At 40.9% G+C, this 17,810-nt stretch overlaps 1 protein-coding gene across 1 annotated transcript in view; it reads left to right on the plus strand.

Moving 5' to 3' along the window:
- The first annotated feature begins 443 nt into the window (after positions 1-443).
- Positions 444-17,810, plus strand: part of LAMA4 (laminin subunit alpha 4) — a 103,587-nt gene continuing 86,220 nt past the window's right edge. Inside the window, 1 exon segment of the mRNA XM_086608098.1 lies at positions 444-644. Coding sequence (XP_086464224.1) covers positions 444-644 — 201 coding nt within the window.

The following is a 17,810-nucleotide window of genomic DNA, read 5'->3' on the forward strand; positions in this document are numbered from 1 at the left end:
TGAACATGTGAAGGAAGCCAGAGCACTGAGCAGAGCGTCAGTCTGCATCCTGACAGAGGGAGATAAGGTGGCTGGAGAGCCAGCGGTGCTTTCCTGGAATACAATCTCTGTTTGACACTCTCTGCTTAAGCACTGCCCATCTGTATGTTATTGAGCTGGAGCCTCTGGGGAAAAAGAGGAGCCACAGGCACAGAGAGTGAACAAGGGAGGCAGCAAAAGCGCTTTTCTTCCCTTCTTTTCCTTTTTTTTTTCCCTTCTTTTTTTTTTTTCTTCTTTCAAATAAGGATCTGGTTAAACTGCCTTGAAGTGCCACATCTGGAAACCGAACGCTGAAAGAAAGTTAAAATAACTGAGGCACCACTAAGCCAAGGGGGGCTGATTGCAGAAGAGGGTAAACAATTACTGAGACGCTAGAAGACCACTGCTGGATGTAAGGGGAGGAAATGGCTTTGATCTCCGCCTGGCCCCTCGTTTCTCCTATATTATTCTTTTTGAGATGCTTCTCCTCCAGCACAGCCTCGAGTGAGGGAGGCGTTTTTCAGTTTGACATTGAAGGTAGCTCAGCGGTCAGCGCGCAAGAAGCCACTGTTATCAGAGGGCAGCAGCAGGCAGTAGCTACTGGAAGTTGGGTGCCTTTTGCTGAGGTACAGTAACTCCCTTCTCTCTCTAGTGTCTGTGCTTTCCTGCTTTTCATCTATCCGTGTCGAAGCTCCCATCTGGTTAACATTAGCTTAATCGTTCGATCCTTAAAGTGATACCAGAGGATTTTTTGGGGGGGGGGGGGGACGGGGACGATCTGAGACGTTGCATTTTGGGACTGGAGAGATACAGTTCAGACCTCAAAATGTACACATGCCCTGCCTGCTGTGAGCAGACAGCTGCTGTACTTTGCAGCAAGGCTGGCTTAGCACGTCTCTGACTTTCCTGCCAACATAACTAAACAGGCCTGTCCAAACAGAGCTATTTTACAAGGGTTAATTGTCACAACACTTTTCTGCTTGCCTTGTTGTAGTTCCTGCAATTGTAATTCCCTTAAACTTCCAAAAAGAGTCTTTCTTTTGGTGGCAAACACTGTATTGAAGAAGTTTGTGCTTTTGTCTCTGAATGCCACAATCTGAAGTTCCTTTTCGCGATGAGAGGAGTGATAATATAAATCAAATACGTGTAGGAGACCACCTGCAGAGAAAACACCTGCAGAGATTTTAAGACTTCCAAAAAGTATCAGGTTGGGATTAGTGACAAATGAAATCAGAGACAGCTGAGAAGCAATTTGATGGTGGAAAATTTTCCTGCAACCTCTGTGTTTTGGGATTGGTTGATACTCCTCATCCTAGCAAGACTGCATTGGGAACGAACTACTCAAAAATATAGCTTGAGAAAGCAATAAATTACTCCAGCATTCACTGGGAGCAGGGGACAGTAATGTCTCATGCGTGGGAGACGCAAAGTAGGGGGCGAATTGAGTTACATAAGGTCATGGGAAGGGAAAGAGTAGTTCCTCTAGCATAACATCCAAAAATGAGGTGAGATTAGCACAGCTGTGTCACTATGACAATATCAAGATCTCAATCTCTGATATCGCAAGGCTAATTTTCCCCCTGCACTCCGATTGCCAGAACTAACAGACATGGAAATAAGTGCACAAGCCCTTCAGACAGCCGGTGTTACCACGAGGCTGGGCAGAGCTTGTTCCCCTGCTGCAGTGGCTCCAAGCAGCTGGGCAGCCTCGGGAAAACGCCTGCCCGCCCTGCCAGGGTCTTGGCATGAAACACGACCTGTATGAGAAAACTGGAGGCCAAACTCTGCTCTGCTTGGTGTAGGGGCTCTCGGGAGCCATCTCGGGCTTGGACGGGCTCCATGACGTGGGATGTACAGCTCTTCTCCCCTGGCCTGGGATCAGCCCTGGGAAGATGCATTGCCACCTGTTGCTTGCTTACAACATGGAAAGTCCCTCAATGAAATTCCTGATTTAAGAGCCGGTTAAGTTTTGTAACTGGTTTTCACAGGATAATGGGCACAAGTGATTACTAGCCTTTTGCTGTATGGTTCTGTAATATGCTTGTCTCAAAGACACACTACACATTGTTTTACTTTAATATGTTGGACTTTACCTTGGAAAAGTGCTGTGATACATATTGGACATTACAGAGGAATAACACTTTAGTCTCCTTCACCCACTTCAATCCTCTCTGAAGTTTCATTTGTATAGTTCGACCTAATAGACTCAGTAATTGGTGTTTGCTCCAGCAGTTTACTTCAGCCCCTGCAATGGCAGCATTTAGGCTCTGGATCTCACATTATGAATGCATGATGCTGCTTGCTATCAGCACGCCAAGGCCCTCGGCCACAGGATGCTACGGTTTCATGAGGAAAGAGTCAGGATCTCAGGCTTCTTTGCTAGCTGCAGATTCACCTTACTATTGCATCTCAGGGCTCACCTCCATGGCAATTTCCAAGGAAGCCCAGTGGGATGCTCTTTCGGCATAGGGCTGATGGCTCTGTAACAGTGAGAACCTGCTTACCCCTTGATCGATGTACGTAGTTGCTAACGGGAGCTGGGGAACTGGCTCTATGCCTGAAGGTTGGTGTAGGGGCCAGACAGTGATGGTCTGATAGTCTCTCAGCCAAGGAAGGAACATTTCTTTTGGTCCTCAGAGAGCTTCTCCCTGGCACAGCCCATCTCTCCTCACTCAGTCCCCGGAATAGGGTTTATCCCAGCAGATTTGAATTAGCTTCTTTCCAAGCCTGAGTTCTTAACCCGCAGCTCACAGTGAACCATAGAGTAAACTCCCTTACACAGTGCGGTTTGATTCAGCTCCTTCATCTAAATATTGACTCAGGCCTACGGCTCTCCCGAGCAGACAGAGGCTGTTAGCCACGCTGAAAAGTGCCAAATTACACAAAGGGGGCAGATTTACACGGCAGAGTTACAGAGCCACGGATGGGGCTTGGTGGTGGACTGTGGTGCCAGTCAACCACAACGTGAAACGTGCCGCTGTAAAGCCAGAGCACAGGGCAGGGCAGGCAGAAATGATGCTGTTTCAGCATGTGGGGCAGGTGCTGGACAGCATTTTACTGATTCTGCTTTACACAATGCCTTCAGAAATCTGCAAGCAGTCTGAGACTCTGCTGGTGGGAGCTTCCAGCTATAACTGGTGGGATGCTCTTAAATCTTGGTAAGAGTTTGATATTATCAGGCTATAGAAGAACAGGAGACTCCAATCAATGTAAACACATATTAGTGAATTTTTCTCAGTTTTCCATTCCTCTTCCTTTCCCATGTTTGGCAAGCCTAAACTCAGAGTAACTAGAAGTGGTTTAAAAATTCAGAATCAACATTAATGTGGAGCTTTTCTGCGCCTTGGATTTGAATGAAAGCGTCTTGATGGCAGAGAGAAGAGGACTAAATACATTTTCCATGCTATGCTAATATGCAGTACCCACTTACAGAGCAAACCATGGATTTGAGTTGGATCTTAGGCAACATCTAGTATCTCGGTTCCCTAGCTGTTAATCAAGATGTGATCCAGTACACTTAATTTAGGTACATAAACTATGTATGTTTGAATCAAGCACTGTCTTCAAGTATAAACTCAAATTCCCCATAGAGTAATGAAGACACTAGGTTTTTTAAACCTCAAATTCCTAGCGGTCCTCCCTGGAGGCCCTCAAAGGAGCCTCTTCCTCTGTTAGGGCTATGTTGGGTACTCACTTCAGGACAGCTTTGTTAATCAGCTTAAAGGCTGGGGCACAAAATGTAGTTGTTTAAATTGACTGGACTAGATTCCACCCAATGAAATGTCATGTTACCTGCGCAATGAGCACTGGTGGTGACTGTCATGGAATAATGTGTATAGGTCTCTGCCTTTATTTTAAGAAGAATGCTTGTAAATTGATGAAAATTATTCAGAAAAAGTATCTTAAGAAGAATTATAGTGTTAGGAAAAAACTTTGAACTTATTGTGTAAGCACATACACAGACAACAAAAGATTTTGTAGTAAGCTCACTAGTCTAAGAAATAGGTCTTATGGTATGCAGCAAATGGAAACTGAGGGTGATCCAGTTCAGACTACAAGTTAATCACAAGTTTTAATTTTAAAGGTAATTAAGCACTGGAGGATTTATTCAGTTTTGTTGGATTGTCTATCAAGAGGCAGATCAATATGAAAAGCACTCTGACAAGTACTCAGTTGCTTGTGTGTTATTTGAGATGTTTAAGTTCCTCGGCTCATAAACACAATAGAGGGTGTTGGGGAGATGTTACAGTGCCGAATCCTGATATGTATGGGGAGGCAGTGAGATCAGAAAGAAAGTAAGCACGAAGCGCTGGATCAAGCCGATCAGTATAACCCAAATACAATTGGTGGCATTAAGTCAGAGATTGATTTTTCCAAATAAGGATAGATTGAAATATTTTACAAGGAAGATTCATCAGAGATGGAAGCAAAGGATTTAAAACTGACAGATAGATATCAAATGAAAGCAACCAAGCAAGTGGCCAACATCAGAAATATTTGTTTTGGAGTTCCATCCATTAATGTAAATACAGCAGAAGGATAGGGGTTGGTGAGACATGTCCAGTTTTGGTGAGGCACGGAGTTAAAACTGAAAACCAGAAGTAACTTCTGAGAACAGTTATGTCCCACTGACAAACACATGCCTTTAAAATAAGAGGCAGGTCATACATCATCATTTGGGTCTGGAGCCCACCACTGTCAACATTTGCGTTTGTAAATTCCACTAACATGATGCTTTTAATTATATAGGTGTAGATTTTGTTCTCCAGTAGGAAGAAAGTTCCTTAGAGTCTAAGGTGAGAATAAACAATGGCACAAGACTTCAAATATTAGAGTATGGTAAATGATTCCCTGTAATTCACATTGCACAATCACTCACTTCTTTAATGTAAAACGAATGTAAGGTGATATCCAGAAAAAAACTCATTTCATTTTGTTGTAAATAACAACATGAGGTCAAGAAAATAACTAAGAGACTTCAGTACAGGAGATGAGTGTGAGAAGGATTAATGGAAGAAAGGGAAGTCAGACATTCTGTGGGGACACTTGCCAAGTAAGAAAAGATAATTTCAAATGTCCTCTATGGAAAGAAGAAGTGAAACAAATGGTGGGAAAGGAAGCAAACTAAAGCAGGAAAGAGACAAAGAAGATGAAAAAATTAAAGCAAGAATAAGATAATCAAGAGCTCTAAGAGTAAAGCAAAAAAATGAAGTAGTTGGGATAGGGCAGGAAGCCAATTCCCAGAGTGAAGGAAGGCATGATATTGTTGGACAAATGGAAGAGGAAAACTGTTTCCAGCATCAGTGGTTTTGGCTCAGGGGAAAGGCAGAGAGGCAGAAGAAGTCCTTTAAAGGAAACTATTATCATAGTCAAGTCAAAATTCGTCATTTACTATAAGAGAAAATAAGGCAGAAGTTATCTGTTGGAACTAGCATGTTAAAATAACGTATTTGACAATCATTTTTTCCCACTTAACTTCTACCAGCAACTGCTGATCTAAATTTTCAAAAGCAAGAAACAATATTTGAGGTGCTTTCTTTGAGGTTCTCTAAAGTGATAAGCAATAAATAGCATGGGACCTATGACAAACTCACTTCTTTAAAATGGCTCATATTAAATATATAAAAAGAGAACAATCATAAGTCCCAGCCACTTGTTAACAAAGATTCAAATTATCACCGAATTTCCTTCAGCCCTTCTCCCATAAAGGCTGGAACAGAAAGTCTTGCAGACTGTTTGGAGAAACCACAGTTTAATCCTTACTTGTGGCATTAATCTGCTCAAAACAAACTAGCACTAAATGAGGCAGCAGAAGACCTAATCCTGAGGTGAGAGCCAAAAAGAGTTTTAGCTTGATAGAAACCTTTATATTCTTTTAAGCTAATGGGAACTGCATCTACCTTTAAAAAAGCAGATCTTAAATGAATTCACTTCAGACCCTTGAGGTTATGTTAGGTTAACTCCCATAATGGTCAATTTGGATTTCTAGCTGCTGTTTTTTTCTGGTACAACAAGGTTATGTTCTGAGAAATGTCTATTAGTGGGGAGGAAGTTTTACTACAGATGTTTGTGATTCCAGCTTAAGTTTCTCATCAAAGCTTTAATAAAAATCAGCTGCTTGGAGTAGAGCCACCAGACCCTAAACCTCTTAAATCATAGGAAGCTGAAGGAAATGGAAGCACAGGACAGAGCAGATGGATAGTGGGAAATGTTGTCCATTTCAGGAAGGTCCATAAAGTACCCATCAGAACAATGAAATTTAGACTCTACCACAGTGAGTTCCCACAAAGCTTTAGGCAAGTACCAGCATAGTGCCCCCAAGCTTATTCAGTGCTGTGAAAACCAATAAAAGGCATTTCATGCCCTCTCTTATTCATGACATGGGAATCGAGGAAGGAATTAAAGCCCACTTTTTTCAGGGGGCATGAGAAGCAATAAAAGATTTGGTTTCTGAAGGAGAACTTGTCCTTGTTTAAACTGATAACAATTACAGCTCCTACTGTTCAAAAGCTGTGTAAAATAGGTCTAGTTTCTAAGTAATACATAACCAGACACTGATGATTTAAAAATTGCTGCTGGACTTAGATTTCAAGCACCAAAATATAGACACTCTTGGGTTTTATATTTTAATTGGTCCTCTTGAAAGTTTGAAGCCGATCCCAGTTCATTTTCAGACACAACCATGAACTGGGGATGTTTGGGTTCTGAATTCTAATGCAAGATTCAACAATTGCTGAATAGTACTGTATACAAAGCTGTTAGAGCTCCACAGTTCTTGAAATCTAGTTCTTTGTCATTAAATGATCTCAAAGGGATTTTCCTAACCATCAGTCAGGATGCGTACAGTGTGTATTTGGCAATGCAAACAGAGATTGACTAAAATGGAGTAAATATGGTCTGGCTTTGTCATTCCTGTTTATTCGTTAGAAGGTTCTTTTCTAAAATAAATACTTCAGAAATGCTAGAACTTCTTTCTTTCTTTTAAGACAAACCAGCAAGAAACAGTGCAAAAACTCCAGCATTCAAGAGTTACTAAGATACCTAATATGAGCCAAAGAATAATAAAAGTTTGTGAAAAATATTTTAGAAATTACTATTCCAAGTTTACAAGATTGTATGAAGAATTAAAATGTTATTTTTTAAGTCATGATATATGGAAGCCAGGGAGCATGGAAAGAACTGGCACACTTGAATGTTAATTTGAAACATAATTTAATAATTACTGAAAAAAAGACTCTACATGCATGAAAAACTTCCAATATGATCAGTAAAAACAGCCATTTTAGCTAAAACTCTAAGACCCTGAATCATTGTTTGACTCTGCCTTCTCAACAAAAATGAATAAAAATGATCTTGTTCAGCCTTTCACCATTGGTGTCAGGTAGAAGAAACAGCACATGGAATCTGCACATAAACTGGATCACTTCAGGGCTGTGGGGTACTCTGTCACAACCCTACGATGTATCCTGTTGCTGTTGTATAAAAGGCCATTTGAGCAGCAAGAGATGAGCAGACTTCTTTTGTGCCAAAGCTAATGCAAAGCCACTATGTCCCAGGGTTTCCCACTGTGGTTTTCCACCTCTGAGCCTGGGTGATAGCCCGAGCAGAGCCACAGAGAACCTGCCGTTCACGACTCCCTTATGCTGTGCTCCTCACTCCTGTCTCTAAGGACTCTTCCTCGAAAGCACTCCGTAGAAGAAAGCATTTGTCCAGAGAAAATCTGCTCCAGCCTCCAAAAAATAAAATAAAATAAAATAAAATAAAATAAAATAAAATAAAATAAAATAAAATAAAATAAAATAAAATAAAATAAAATAAAATAAAATAAAATAAAATAAAAGCTGCCAGGGCAAAGCACAGCACAGTCCTCCCCACCCCAGCTATTAAAATCCTACATGCTGAGGTGCCCCAGAAAAAGCTAACACAGCCTGGCCCATTGAGGGTTGGCAAGGTCTCCAGAGCACTGGTACCTGGCACGGATCCATTCAGGGGTAGCTGGGCAGGTGCTGAAGGTCTAGACGTGGTGTAAGGTCAGAGGGGATTTGTGTGCTGTACTCAGCTTTTTGCAGGTTTGTGGTTTTCTGTAGCTCCCCATTTCCCATCAATGGTGAGAACTGTCTGCAGAGGCTCAACAGAGTCTTTAAGGCACCACCTAATTACTTTTAAGTCAGTTGGAAACAAGGGTTTGAGCAAGGGATTTTTGTGAGGGATGAGAAAAGAGATTGGGGATTTTTCTCTCTTGATGCATCTACTCTTCCCCTACTTTGAGCCAATAAGATACTAGTTTCTTCAGTATCAGACCATGTCTGTGATGGCAAGAGGCAGTGAGAGATCAGGGGAGGTTATCCCTTTTCCCTAGCCCTAGCTTTTCCTCTCTCCTTTCAGAGCATGGCCTCTGCCCATCTCCATGCTGTGTGTAAGGCTCGTAATACAAATTTAATTATGCCGAGCTGTCTCACTTCCTTCCCTCACATTTGCAAGCACTAGCACCATCAAGGGGGAGACCCTGTTTCTGAGAACAGCCCCAAAATATGGCACTTTCCCATCAACCATCCCAAGCAGCTGCCTGTTTTGTCCACAGCTGGGCCACCCTTGTGAGGGAGAGATGGATGAAAGCTCTTTCTCCTGATCTTCTGAGTTTTTCACACTGTGGCTTGTGCTTCGTGCTAATAGGTTTTTAAATTGGTGCCGTGGCTATTGGTCAAGCAGATCACTGTACGTCTCTACTGCGGTCAGCACTTCAAAGAGCTGCAAAATCAAACCAGGAAATACGAGAAATCTGGGGTGGGGGAAATTGCTGCAAAAGAGAAATCAAAGGAAGCTTCAGATTTACCCTCTCAGTTTTAACAATGTCCCACGAGCACAGTTGAACCTGCTTCAAAGGCCACTTTTCTTTTTCATCCCTTGAAAATTTTTGTCTCTATCTGGAAATCTCTCAGGGAGTGCTGTAGTTTGTCAGCTATTGTGTCTCACTTATCTGGAGGACTCAAGAGAAGAAAGTATGACTCAGAACCCACATCTCGTGAGTGTTTTGCAGGGATTGGGTGGAGGGTGGTTAATGAGGAAACAACGCAGAATTATTTATCCCTCTTCCTGTAAATTGTTCCGCTTGAATAAACTTGGTATTTTTTTTTAAAGAAGAAAATCAAATAGCTACCTTTTCAATTGCAGATTTTCTATTTCCAGCAGTGAGCATCTGTAAGAGTAAGTTTTTTACTTAGTGGCTGTAGTAATAAGTACATTAGAGCAGAGGCTGGTATTAATCTCTAATCCTTAGCCAGTTTGCAGACAGCTAAAACATTTTAGCCCTCCCCCTTTTTGGAGAAGAATGCCTTTTAAGCAGAGGCTTTGTCTTTCCCACTGTGTATGGAAAAAATGACTTTGCACTTCTATGAGGAATGCCTAGCTGAGAAATGTTTATGTTGGATCCAACCCCATCTCTGTTGCTGAATGGCATTTTGTTTTCCACTTGGACTGGGGAAGGGGTAACGGTCTGGAAACATTTTCAACACAGGAAATTTTTTAAAATTAAATACAATTACTTAGTCAAGGTAATAGATAATGTTGTTGCTCTGCATAGAGCCATCTGGCTTTCAGCTTTTACTTGTTTTTGCAGGAGCCACTGTTACTCTGTCACGATTACAAGGGAGGCATGCACAAGTCCACTCAAGGAACAATACAGAGTGATAGTGGGCTGGGGAAGGGGTTCCTTGTCATTTTTTCCTGTTGCCCATGCTCTGCTTACTGGTTTGAAGATTACCCATGTGTAATTAGTCACTCTCTCTCTGACTGCTAGCTCTACTATGCCACAGGGAGGAATCAAGGTAACTTGTTCTATATCTCCTCTGCCAGCAGGACCTTACCTAGAATTGGAACATCTATTTTCAGTCTTGCTAGTTTTAGTTTTAGCAATCTCTGAGCTTTTTATCTAAAACTTTGGGAAGATGGTTTCCAACAGCATCATAATCTGTTCTTTATTATTATCAACAATAAACTTCTGGTTTGGAAACTGATGAATCGATAACTCCTCAAGCAATACATAAATATACCAAATTGTCAGGGATAAGCCAGCAAGTGAAGTTTTCAAATTAAGCTGTTACTAAGTTAGGGCCTTGTCTTGTCTTCCTTAAGACAATCACAATTTTTTCAGTAAATTCTGAGGAGAGCTCACCTCTCCATATAGATAAATAATGGAAATCTTATATTGTTAAGTTGTTGCTTAAGAGTTAGAAAATCAGACTAAACTCAGTCATCGGATATATTCTTTAGCAGCTGCAGACTGGCCAGACATGGTGTGCCTGGCTCCAGACCAGCCATAGCCCTGCACTCTTAGGTGGCAGCATTTCATACCGCTTACCTAGAAAACCTCATTATTATATTAATTTGCCCAGATCTATGGCAAATGCACCCAGTGAGGCTTTGTCATTGAACCTGTCTCATCTTAGAATTTAATTTATAAAATAAGAATATACAACAATATTATGGGGTTTCACTGAATGACTATTACAGCAAGAATGAATTTGCTTTTACATTTGTAAGCTAAATAACAAAACAGAAAGCTTGATATTGTGTAATTCACATAATTGCTTCAGTTTGTAATGTCATTAAAGGCAATTAGAACTGAGATACCTGTCAAGACAAGCGGATTAAAAAAAAAGACTATCAGCACTGTGCCCAAAACTCTTCACCAAATTCTGGTTAATTTCTAATTTACAACATCAGTGAAGCAGTGAAAGTAATAAATATTTCACAGTTAACAACGTCAGAAATTGAAGAGAACAATACAGGAATTTAATGTACATCAGGGTGCTAATTATAAAACTATCATGAATATTGATTTGGAGATTAAGCTAAAAAATGTGTTCCTCTCAGAAATGTTTACAATTTAAAATAAATTTGAAATTGAAAATGGCTAATTTGCATGACATTTCTGCCCTTCAAGTGGTAAATACTATAAAGTGGCGTTTTGCAAGCAGACAGCTCTCTAACAGCTGTAGTGTCCTATTAAATGGGTAATTAACCATCTAGCTATGATGTCACACACTGAATTAATTTCTCCAGTAATAATAGTTAGAATGTGACCTTTCTAGTTCAGAAGAATTTGATACTGTAGACCAGAGGTAATGAAGGCTTATAGAAATTATAAATAGAGCTTGGAGGCCTAAGAGGAAGCTGGTGAGCAAGCTTGTTTGTTTTTAGTTCTCTAGGTTTGTGAGGCTTCAAAGCTCAGATAAATTTAGGGAAAAACAATGGAGAAGAAATAAAAATGCAGAGTAGGTACTGCTTTTGTCTGCAAATTGTGGCGTACCTCGTGGTGTAGAGCAGGACTTCTGTCCATCTCTCTTTATGACGACTTTGATAGTAGAGCATGTCTGACCAACAGAATGAGAGCCTCATTCTCCAGAGAAAGACAAAGATCCCTCTGAAATGTCACTTCACAGGGATTTATAGGTTCAAGTACAAAGTCTTGAATTTTCTATTACTCAAGGTCTGGGAATTTGAAATCCATTTATTTCTTCAAATGATAGCTTAAGCTAGAGTGAAGTATGACAGCTCTTAGAAAGGTCATCACCAGGGCATTTTAATTTTAAAATTGGTTATAATTTAACTCAGTGGTTGGAAGAAGTCACAGCAACCTCCTCTGTAGACAAGACCTGGTCTAAGAAGACGCATGCAGCAAATTAAGAGAAATGAACAGGACAGGTCAAAAGGGGAAGTTATCGGCAGAACTAATGTTATTTGTACCTTCAGAAAGAGGTCCAGCTCTTCATTGGTTTTTTTCAAGAGCAAAATATTTTAATCATTGTATCTAACAAAAACAAATGCCCTGAAATATATTTTAACAAAAAAAACCCACCTTCCATATCAAATAGATTTTTCCATATTCATATTTCCTTCCTCTTATGAATTGAAGTAAACAGGTTTTCCTTAAATATCTTAAAAGCTCTTCTACAAACTTTTCATGTGACATTTTAACACTGAAATGTAATTCTTTCTTCTTACCCTCTTTGACTAATCCTTTTCATAGCCATAGTTTCATTATGTTGTTTTGAAATTAACATAAGGAAAAATATTCCTTCTCACTGAACAAATGAGAAACTCATCACCTTGTTTCTGTGCATGATCTCCTCTGTCCCTAACTACATTCATAAGGACATTGGGACTCAAGAAAACACATTATTCTGCTTATCTCTTGTGTAACCATTAACATTACTCTTTCACTCAGATTCTCTATTTGTAAAACGGAGTAACGACCATAGTCACACAGAATCACTGAATCACAGAATAGCAGAATGGTTGTGGCCAACTATGGCTGTGAAGATGTTAGTAGATTAGAGGTGAAGGGCATGTTATGAACTGGGTGAGTGACTAGAACCAGGTGCAGGGAAAGGCAAAGTGGAGAAGAGGAGTAGGAGGACAAATGGAACACAGGATAGGGAGAACACAAGCATGAGTAGAGAACAAGGCAACAGCAGAAGGGCTGTGGAAGCCAATGGGGGCAGGTGGAGATCCACAACCTATCAGCGTAATGTTCAGATGCTCCATTAATAGAAACAGATAAAGTACAGAGGCCTCCCCCAAGAAGGACCAATGAATGAACATCTCATCTGGTTGGCATTTACTGTAAGACTGTTTAAATGACATTCAAGCCTCATTGCCAACAAGAGAGACATATAATATAGACTAGACTAAAAGGTAACCTATAAATAAAAACTAGAGTGAATGTATGCTATAAATATAAACTGAGGAGCCATGGATTTAATCAATGCCTCACTATATATAAACGGACCTATTGGAACATGCTGTCTGCAGCAAACTCTTCATTGCTACAAGTACTCACTATGCTTTTGAGGAAACTGTAACTGCACAAATCTCTATCCATATGTTTATTCTTTCTCCTTTGGCAAATTCAAATCCATCCAAATTTTGAGGACACAAGAGCTAGAAGAAATTGATAAACAAATGATTTGCAATTATATAGTTATGATTGTAAAAAAGTGGAAGGGATATGAATAACAGGTAGGGCAATACAAGAGCTGTCATCAAATACTTGTATATAGAGAGCCCAAGGACACCTTCTAGAAATATTTTCTCTCTCCAGAATCAAAAAATCAGAATGAAACAAAGTAGAGAAAATTTAATTAGACAAATTTTACCCCAAGTCATACACTTCACATAGGAGCCATCAGATCATGAGATCCTTTGTCCACATGGCCTACCATAGTTAGATCAAATGTAGCTGTAGAGATAGATCCTTTAGGCAGGTTGGAGGAGTAACAAAAATCAATGTTCAAATACAGCCATTTGTTATCTCAACCATTTCAGCTGTTGAGAGATGGACCCTACCTTCTCAAGCTTCTCCCATGGTAGGTATTATGGTAAAAAACGAAGAGCTTTGCTCTGCATTTCTTGATTACACATCACTAGTGATCTTGTGAACAGTCTAGTGTGCATGTGTTGAACAGATGAGGATAAAAGCTGTGAAGAAGAGGAGCAACGCCAAATAATATTCAAAGCAGCAAATAATATTACAAGCATTGTTTTCATGCAGTTATCACTGACAGCCCTGCCCTTTTGGAAAACAGGGATCAGGATTCTGATCGCACAGAGGCAGCTGGCAGTATCTGATGCTGTTATCTCCTAGTTATGAAGTGGGGCAGGATAGTCTTCCATGGTTAGCTAGGCTAAATAGGAAAGGCAGATTACCTGCTGATGCACACTGCTCAGGTATCTTACATGAGCTACTATACCTATAAAATATGTACTGCCTCACAGGGGCAGACAAAATCAGCATAGTTCTAACCTTTATCAGTTACATTCATCCCAAAACTTAATTAACAGAGTTTCTTAGCGGGAGTCAATATTTGGTAGAAAAGCGTTTCAAACAAGAGCTGATGAGCTAGCACCAGTGAGTTACTCACCCACAAAAGTGGAAAGTTCTAGGGGTGAAGTACACCGGAGCATCATACACTGCCCAGATGAGCAGAACATTGGCTGGATAAGACATGAGATGCAATAAAAGCTTTTGGCAGTTCATCCCCTGCCGGAAACAGGGCTCCGCGTGCGCAACTTAAAGGCATGTGCCTGTAGACCATGCAAACCAGAGCATTAATTAACAAACACCCTATTAGTCTGATAAACTCAGCCTCTGATGGGCCCAGCGCCCATCAGAAAAGGGGGAAATTCATGCAGGCTTTCCTACCTGCTGACCCTATGCAGCAAGTGCAGTTCATAGGTTTTCTAGCAAACGCATGAGTCCATTCAGTCCTATGAGACCAAGGCAGGAACCTGCATGGCTGTGTCAGCACCAGGGTCCTGCAGAGTGGATATAGCTATGCCCTTTCCCCTTGCTTAACCCTTGTCCATCCCCAGCTACACACACACTTTTGAGACCCCCCGCAGTCACAAGATACTCCTCAATACTACACACACTGAACACTCGAGCCAAAATGTAACCACCAGTAGTTAAGCACCTTTTCTGTGGTCAGTAAAGTGCTTGGTCACTGTGTAAGAAGGCAAAGAGCCTAGGGTTCCTGAGCGTGTTCCTCACCAGCAGCATGAGCTGCAGTTGTGCACAGTGCGTACCGTACGTCTGCAGGATTTTACATTTTGGCAATAAATGCAGAGGGATTTCTCCTGCAGGTCAGCAAAGGCAGGAGGGTCAAGACAGAGGGGCAGAGCGTTATCACAGCTCTTTTTGTTTGTATAAAGTTTCCCAGTATACTGAAAAAGAACTAAATCTTTGTGTCTGTGCTTATGAATAACTCATCTTTGACCTTAGGAGTTTGAAACGTCTGTTACTTTCCTCCCAGGGAGCAAGAAATGGTCACATGTTCATCAGTCTACAATTGGCAGTCTGGATTCTAAAAGTCCATGTTTAAGTGTACTGGAAGTCAATTGTGTCCTGAGCTGAAAAGCAGATGTAAAAGTCTTGTTGGTGCCCTCAGCACTTTCTTGCTGAATAAAACACCAGAAGTAGACTCATATATTTGTCCGAGATGCAGAAGATTGCTGTCAAGTTAATGTTTTCCAAGCATGACAAGCTATAAAATTTGTGCATACCCAGAGTGGTTTTAAGCTACGATGTCCATGGAGTCAAACACTTTGTTTATTCACATTGCAGTCTGGCAAAGGAAAAAGCATGCTTTTTGGAGGGAACCAGAAGGTGTCCTTACAATGGGGTCGTGCTTCTTTCTGTGCTAAAGCTTAGCCATGTAGTTATTCTGAGAGTTTTACTCAAGTCACCAGTTCTGCAGATTGTCAAAGTCACTCACAGCATCAGAGCTTTTCTTCCCAGCTGTATCTACCGTGCTTAACTGCAACTTGAGCCAGGAATTAACATGACAGCACTAACATGATGGCAGGATCAGTTTTGCTCTCTGTAAAATGGGATAATCTTGTGTCTCACAGGCATGTGTGTTAGAACTAAAGTCAGTGTTTGCAGTAAGCACTGAGAATTTTGGATAATAGGAAGTCTTGATAATAATTTCTTACAGATTTCTTTCCTAAATATATTCTGTGCTGTTCAAAGTCATCAAGTTGAAGCAAGACTGAGCTACTAACAGCAGTAAAATCAATTTCCAGACAATAAATGTCCAGTGGTATTTTAAAACTCTTCCTAAGAGTTATAGCTTTACTAAAGGTGCTAGCATACATGTATGCTTTCTGCCTCCCAAAGAAGAAGAACTTATCTCAGAGACAGGCTGAAAAGATTTTGTTTACAGATTTTTGAATGCACAAGTACTCAGTGAAGAATGTGGCACTAGTGCAGGGTGATACAAAACAGCCCCCTTGGAAAGCTACCTGTGAATATCAGAAGAGACACTGGACAAAGGAAAATATCTCTAAACTGGCCAGAATCAGACTAACTCAAATGTAGAAAGAGAATTGCTTGGGCCTGTCAGACACCAAGGTTCCTTTAGATGCATCCACGTTCTGTACCTGAGCATACTGACTGGTGGAACAGTCAGTCAGGAGCCTTTGCACTTCTCCAAAGGTACGGAGTGCCTAGCAGTTTGGACAGATCTATGGCACAGCAGCTGTAACCTGGACACTTCTACACAGTGCGGCACACCTGACGTGCAATAGGTTTCATCTCCTGAGACTTTGCATGCAGTACAGATGTCTATACGTGAGCTAGCCCTCCGAGCCCTGCTCCGCGGTCAGTAGAGAGCAACAGGCGTAGCTGACCTACTTTAGACACATTTCAGCATAGAAGGAATTAAACCATACAAAGGGTGTCTAGCTGGCTTCTTCCCATGTGGATGTCTCCACTTGATGACTCCCAGCCTGCTGTGGTTTGGGCTTCCTACAGACACAGTCCCGCCGCCCAGCTGCAGAGGCTGCTGGCCAGGATGCCCTTGCACTAGCACGGCCACAGCTGTGTTAGCACAGCCCTGCACCTGAGGCATGGGGGTTCTCTGGGGTTCAGCCTGGGACTGGCTTCATGGCTGGCATAAGACATGCCAGGTGGGACCTGCTGCATGCTGAAAATTCAACATGTTTGCTGTGAGCGCTTGGCTGGGGATTGAGTATTTCTGAAAGTGAAGACCCCACTGTCAGCAATAAAGACAAGGAATCTCTTTGGAAAAGAGTCCAACCTATTCTGAGGAAACCAGAGAAACTGAAATAGCATCAAATGTGCAGTAAAGGGCTTTCTCAGACTTGTTTCTCTACTATTCTTATTTCTAATAAATAAGTACATAAATGAAAGTACTGGGAGATATTCAAGCAGGAAAACATCTTTATTTTTAGGAAGGGCAGTAGGCTATTTATCTCAAGTTGGCCTAAGCAAACAATCTTCAAAAGGCCTCAGAACTGTGGCTGCCGATTCCAAATACTGCTCATACAAAAAAATAAACAAAATCAAGCATGTTTGAGTTGGGTTTGGAAAGGTCCCCAAGGAGCAGAGTGCTGTTGTTTCCATGGCAATGTCATGCACTTCCAGCAGACTGATCTTTCTTTTAGATACACAGATTTTAAAATGAGTGGAGGATGTTTAGAGTATTTACTCACCCCTGTATAGCAAAATATGTAGAGTTTCAGGGATTTAATATTGAGTCCTCAACTTCTGTTCGGCTAAACCATTCCTTCTAGAAAAATACTACGCCCTAATGTGAAGCTGTCAAGAAGAGGCATTGCTCAATTTGTCTGTTTTCATCAATGGATTAAAAACTTGGGCTTTATTTACTCATGCATCCTACTTTGACAGGTATCTGTGGTTGATATGATGTCTTTTCTATCAGATGAACAAGCTTTTTTGATTTTCTTTTCTCTGAGCTCTGAAGCTAAGCTTGATAATTTTCAAGTACAGTTTTTTTTCTTTTCTTCTTCTTTTCTTTCACTTCATAAGAGACAGTTGGGTCTTCTAAGGCTCCCACAGTTCTGAAATTGTTGATCAATCTATGTAATAAATATTATTATGCAAACAATTCACAATATGTATCACAGTTCTCTATAGATGTTTCAATTGAGAGATTCACACCAGAATTCACAGTTCTCAGACTAAGACTCTCTTAAGTATACGCCTTCTGACAATATATTTACCACCTTCACAGAGCAGGTCAGACTGTGGAAGAATGAATACTCAAATGCACAAAATCTTTTCAAAATAGAACTATATGTCTGTTGAACTTGCTACACCATCGAGATAAAGCAGGTGAAAAAGCTGTGGTATGTCAGCTTAGCCAGAGGTAACTATGATGTTCTTCACCATCACCAAATCACAGGTAATAAGAACTAATTTAATTATCTTCCACCGAAGGCTTGAAGACTGTGATCAGGAACAGTTA

The sequence above is a fragment of the Tauraco erythrolophus genome, chromosome 2 (assembly GCF_009769465.1).
Source record: "Tauraco erythrolophus isolate bTauEry1 chromosome 2, bTauEry1.pri, whole genome shotgun sequence".
NCBI classification, from domain to species: Eukaryota; Metazoa; Chordata; class Aves; order Musophagiformes; family Musophagidae; genus Tauraco; species Tauraco erythrolophus.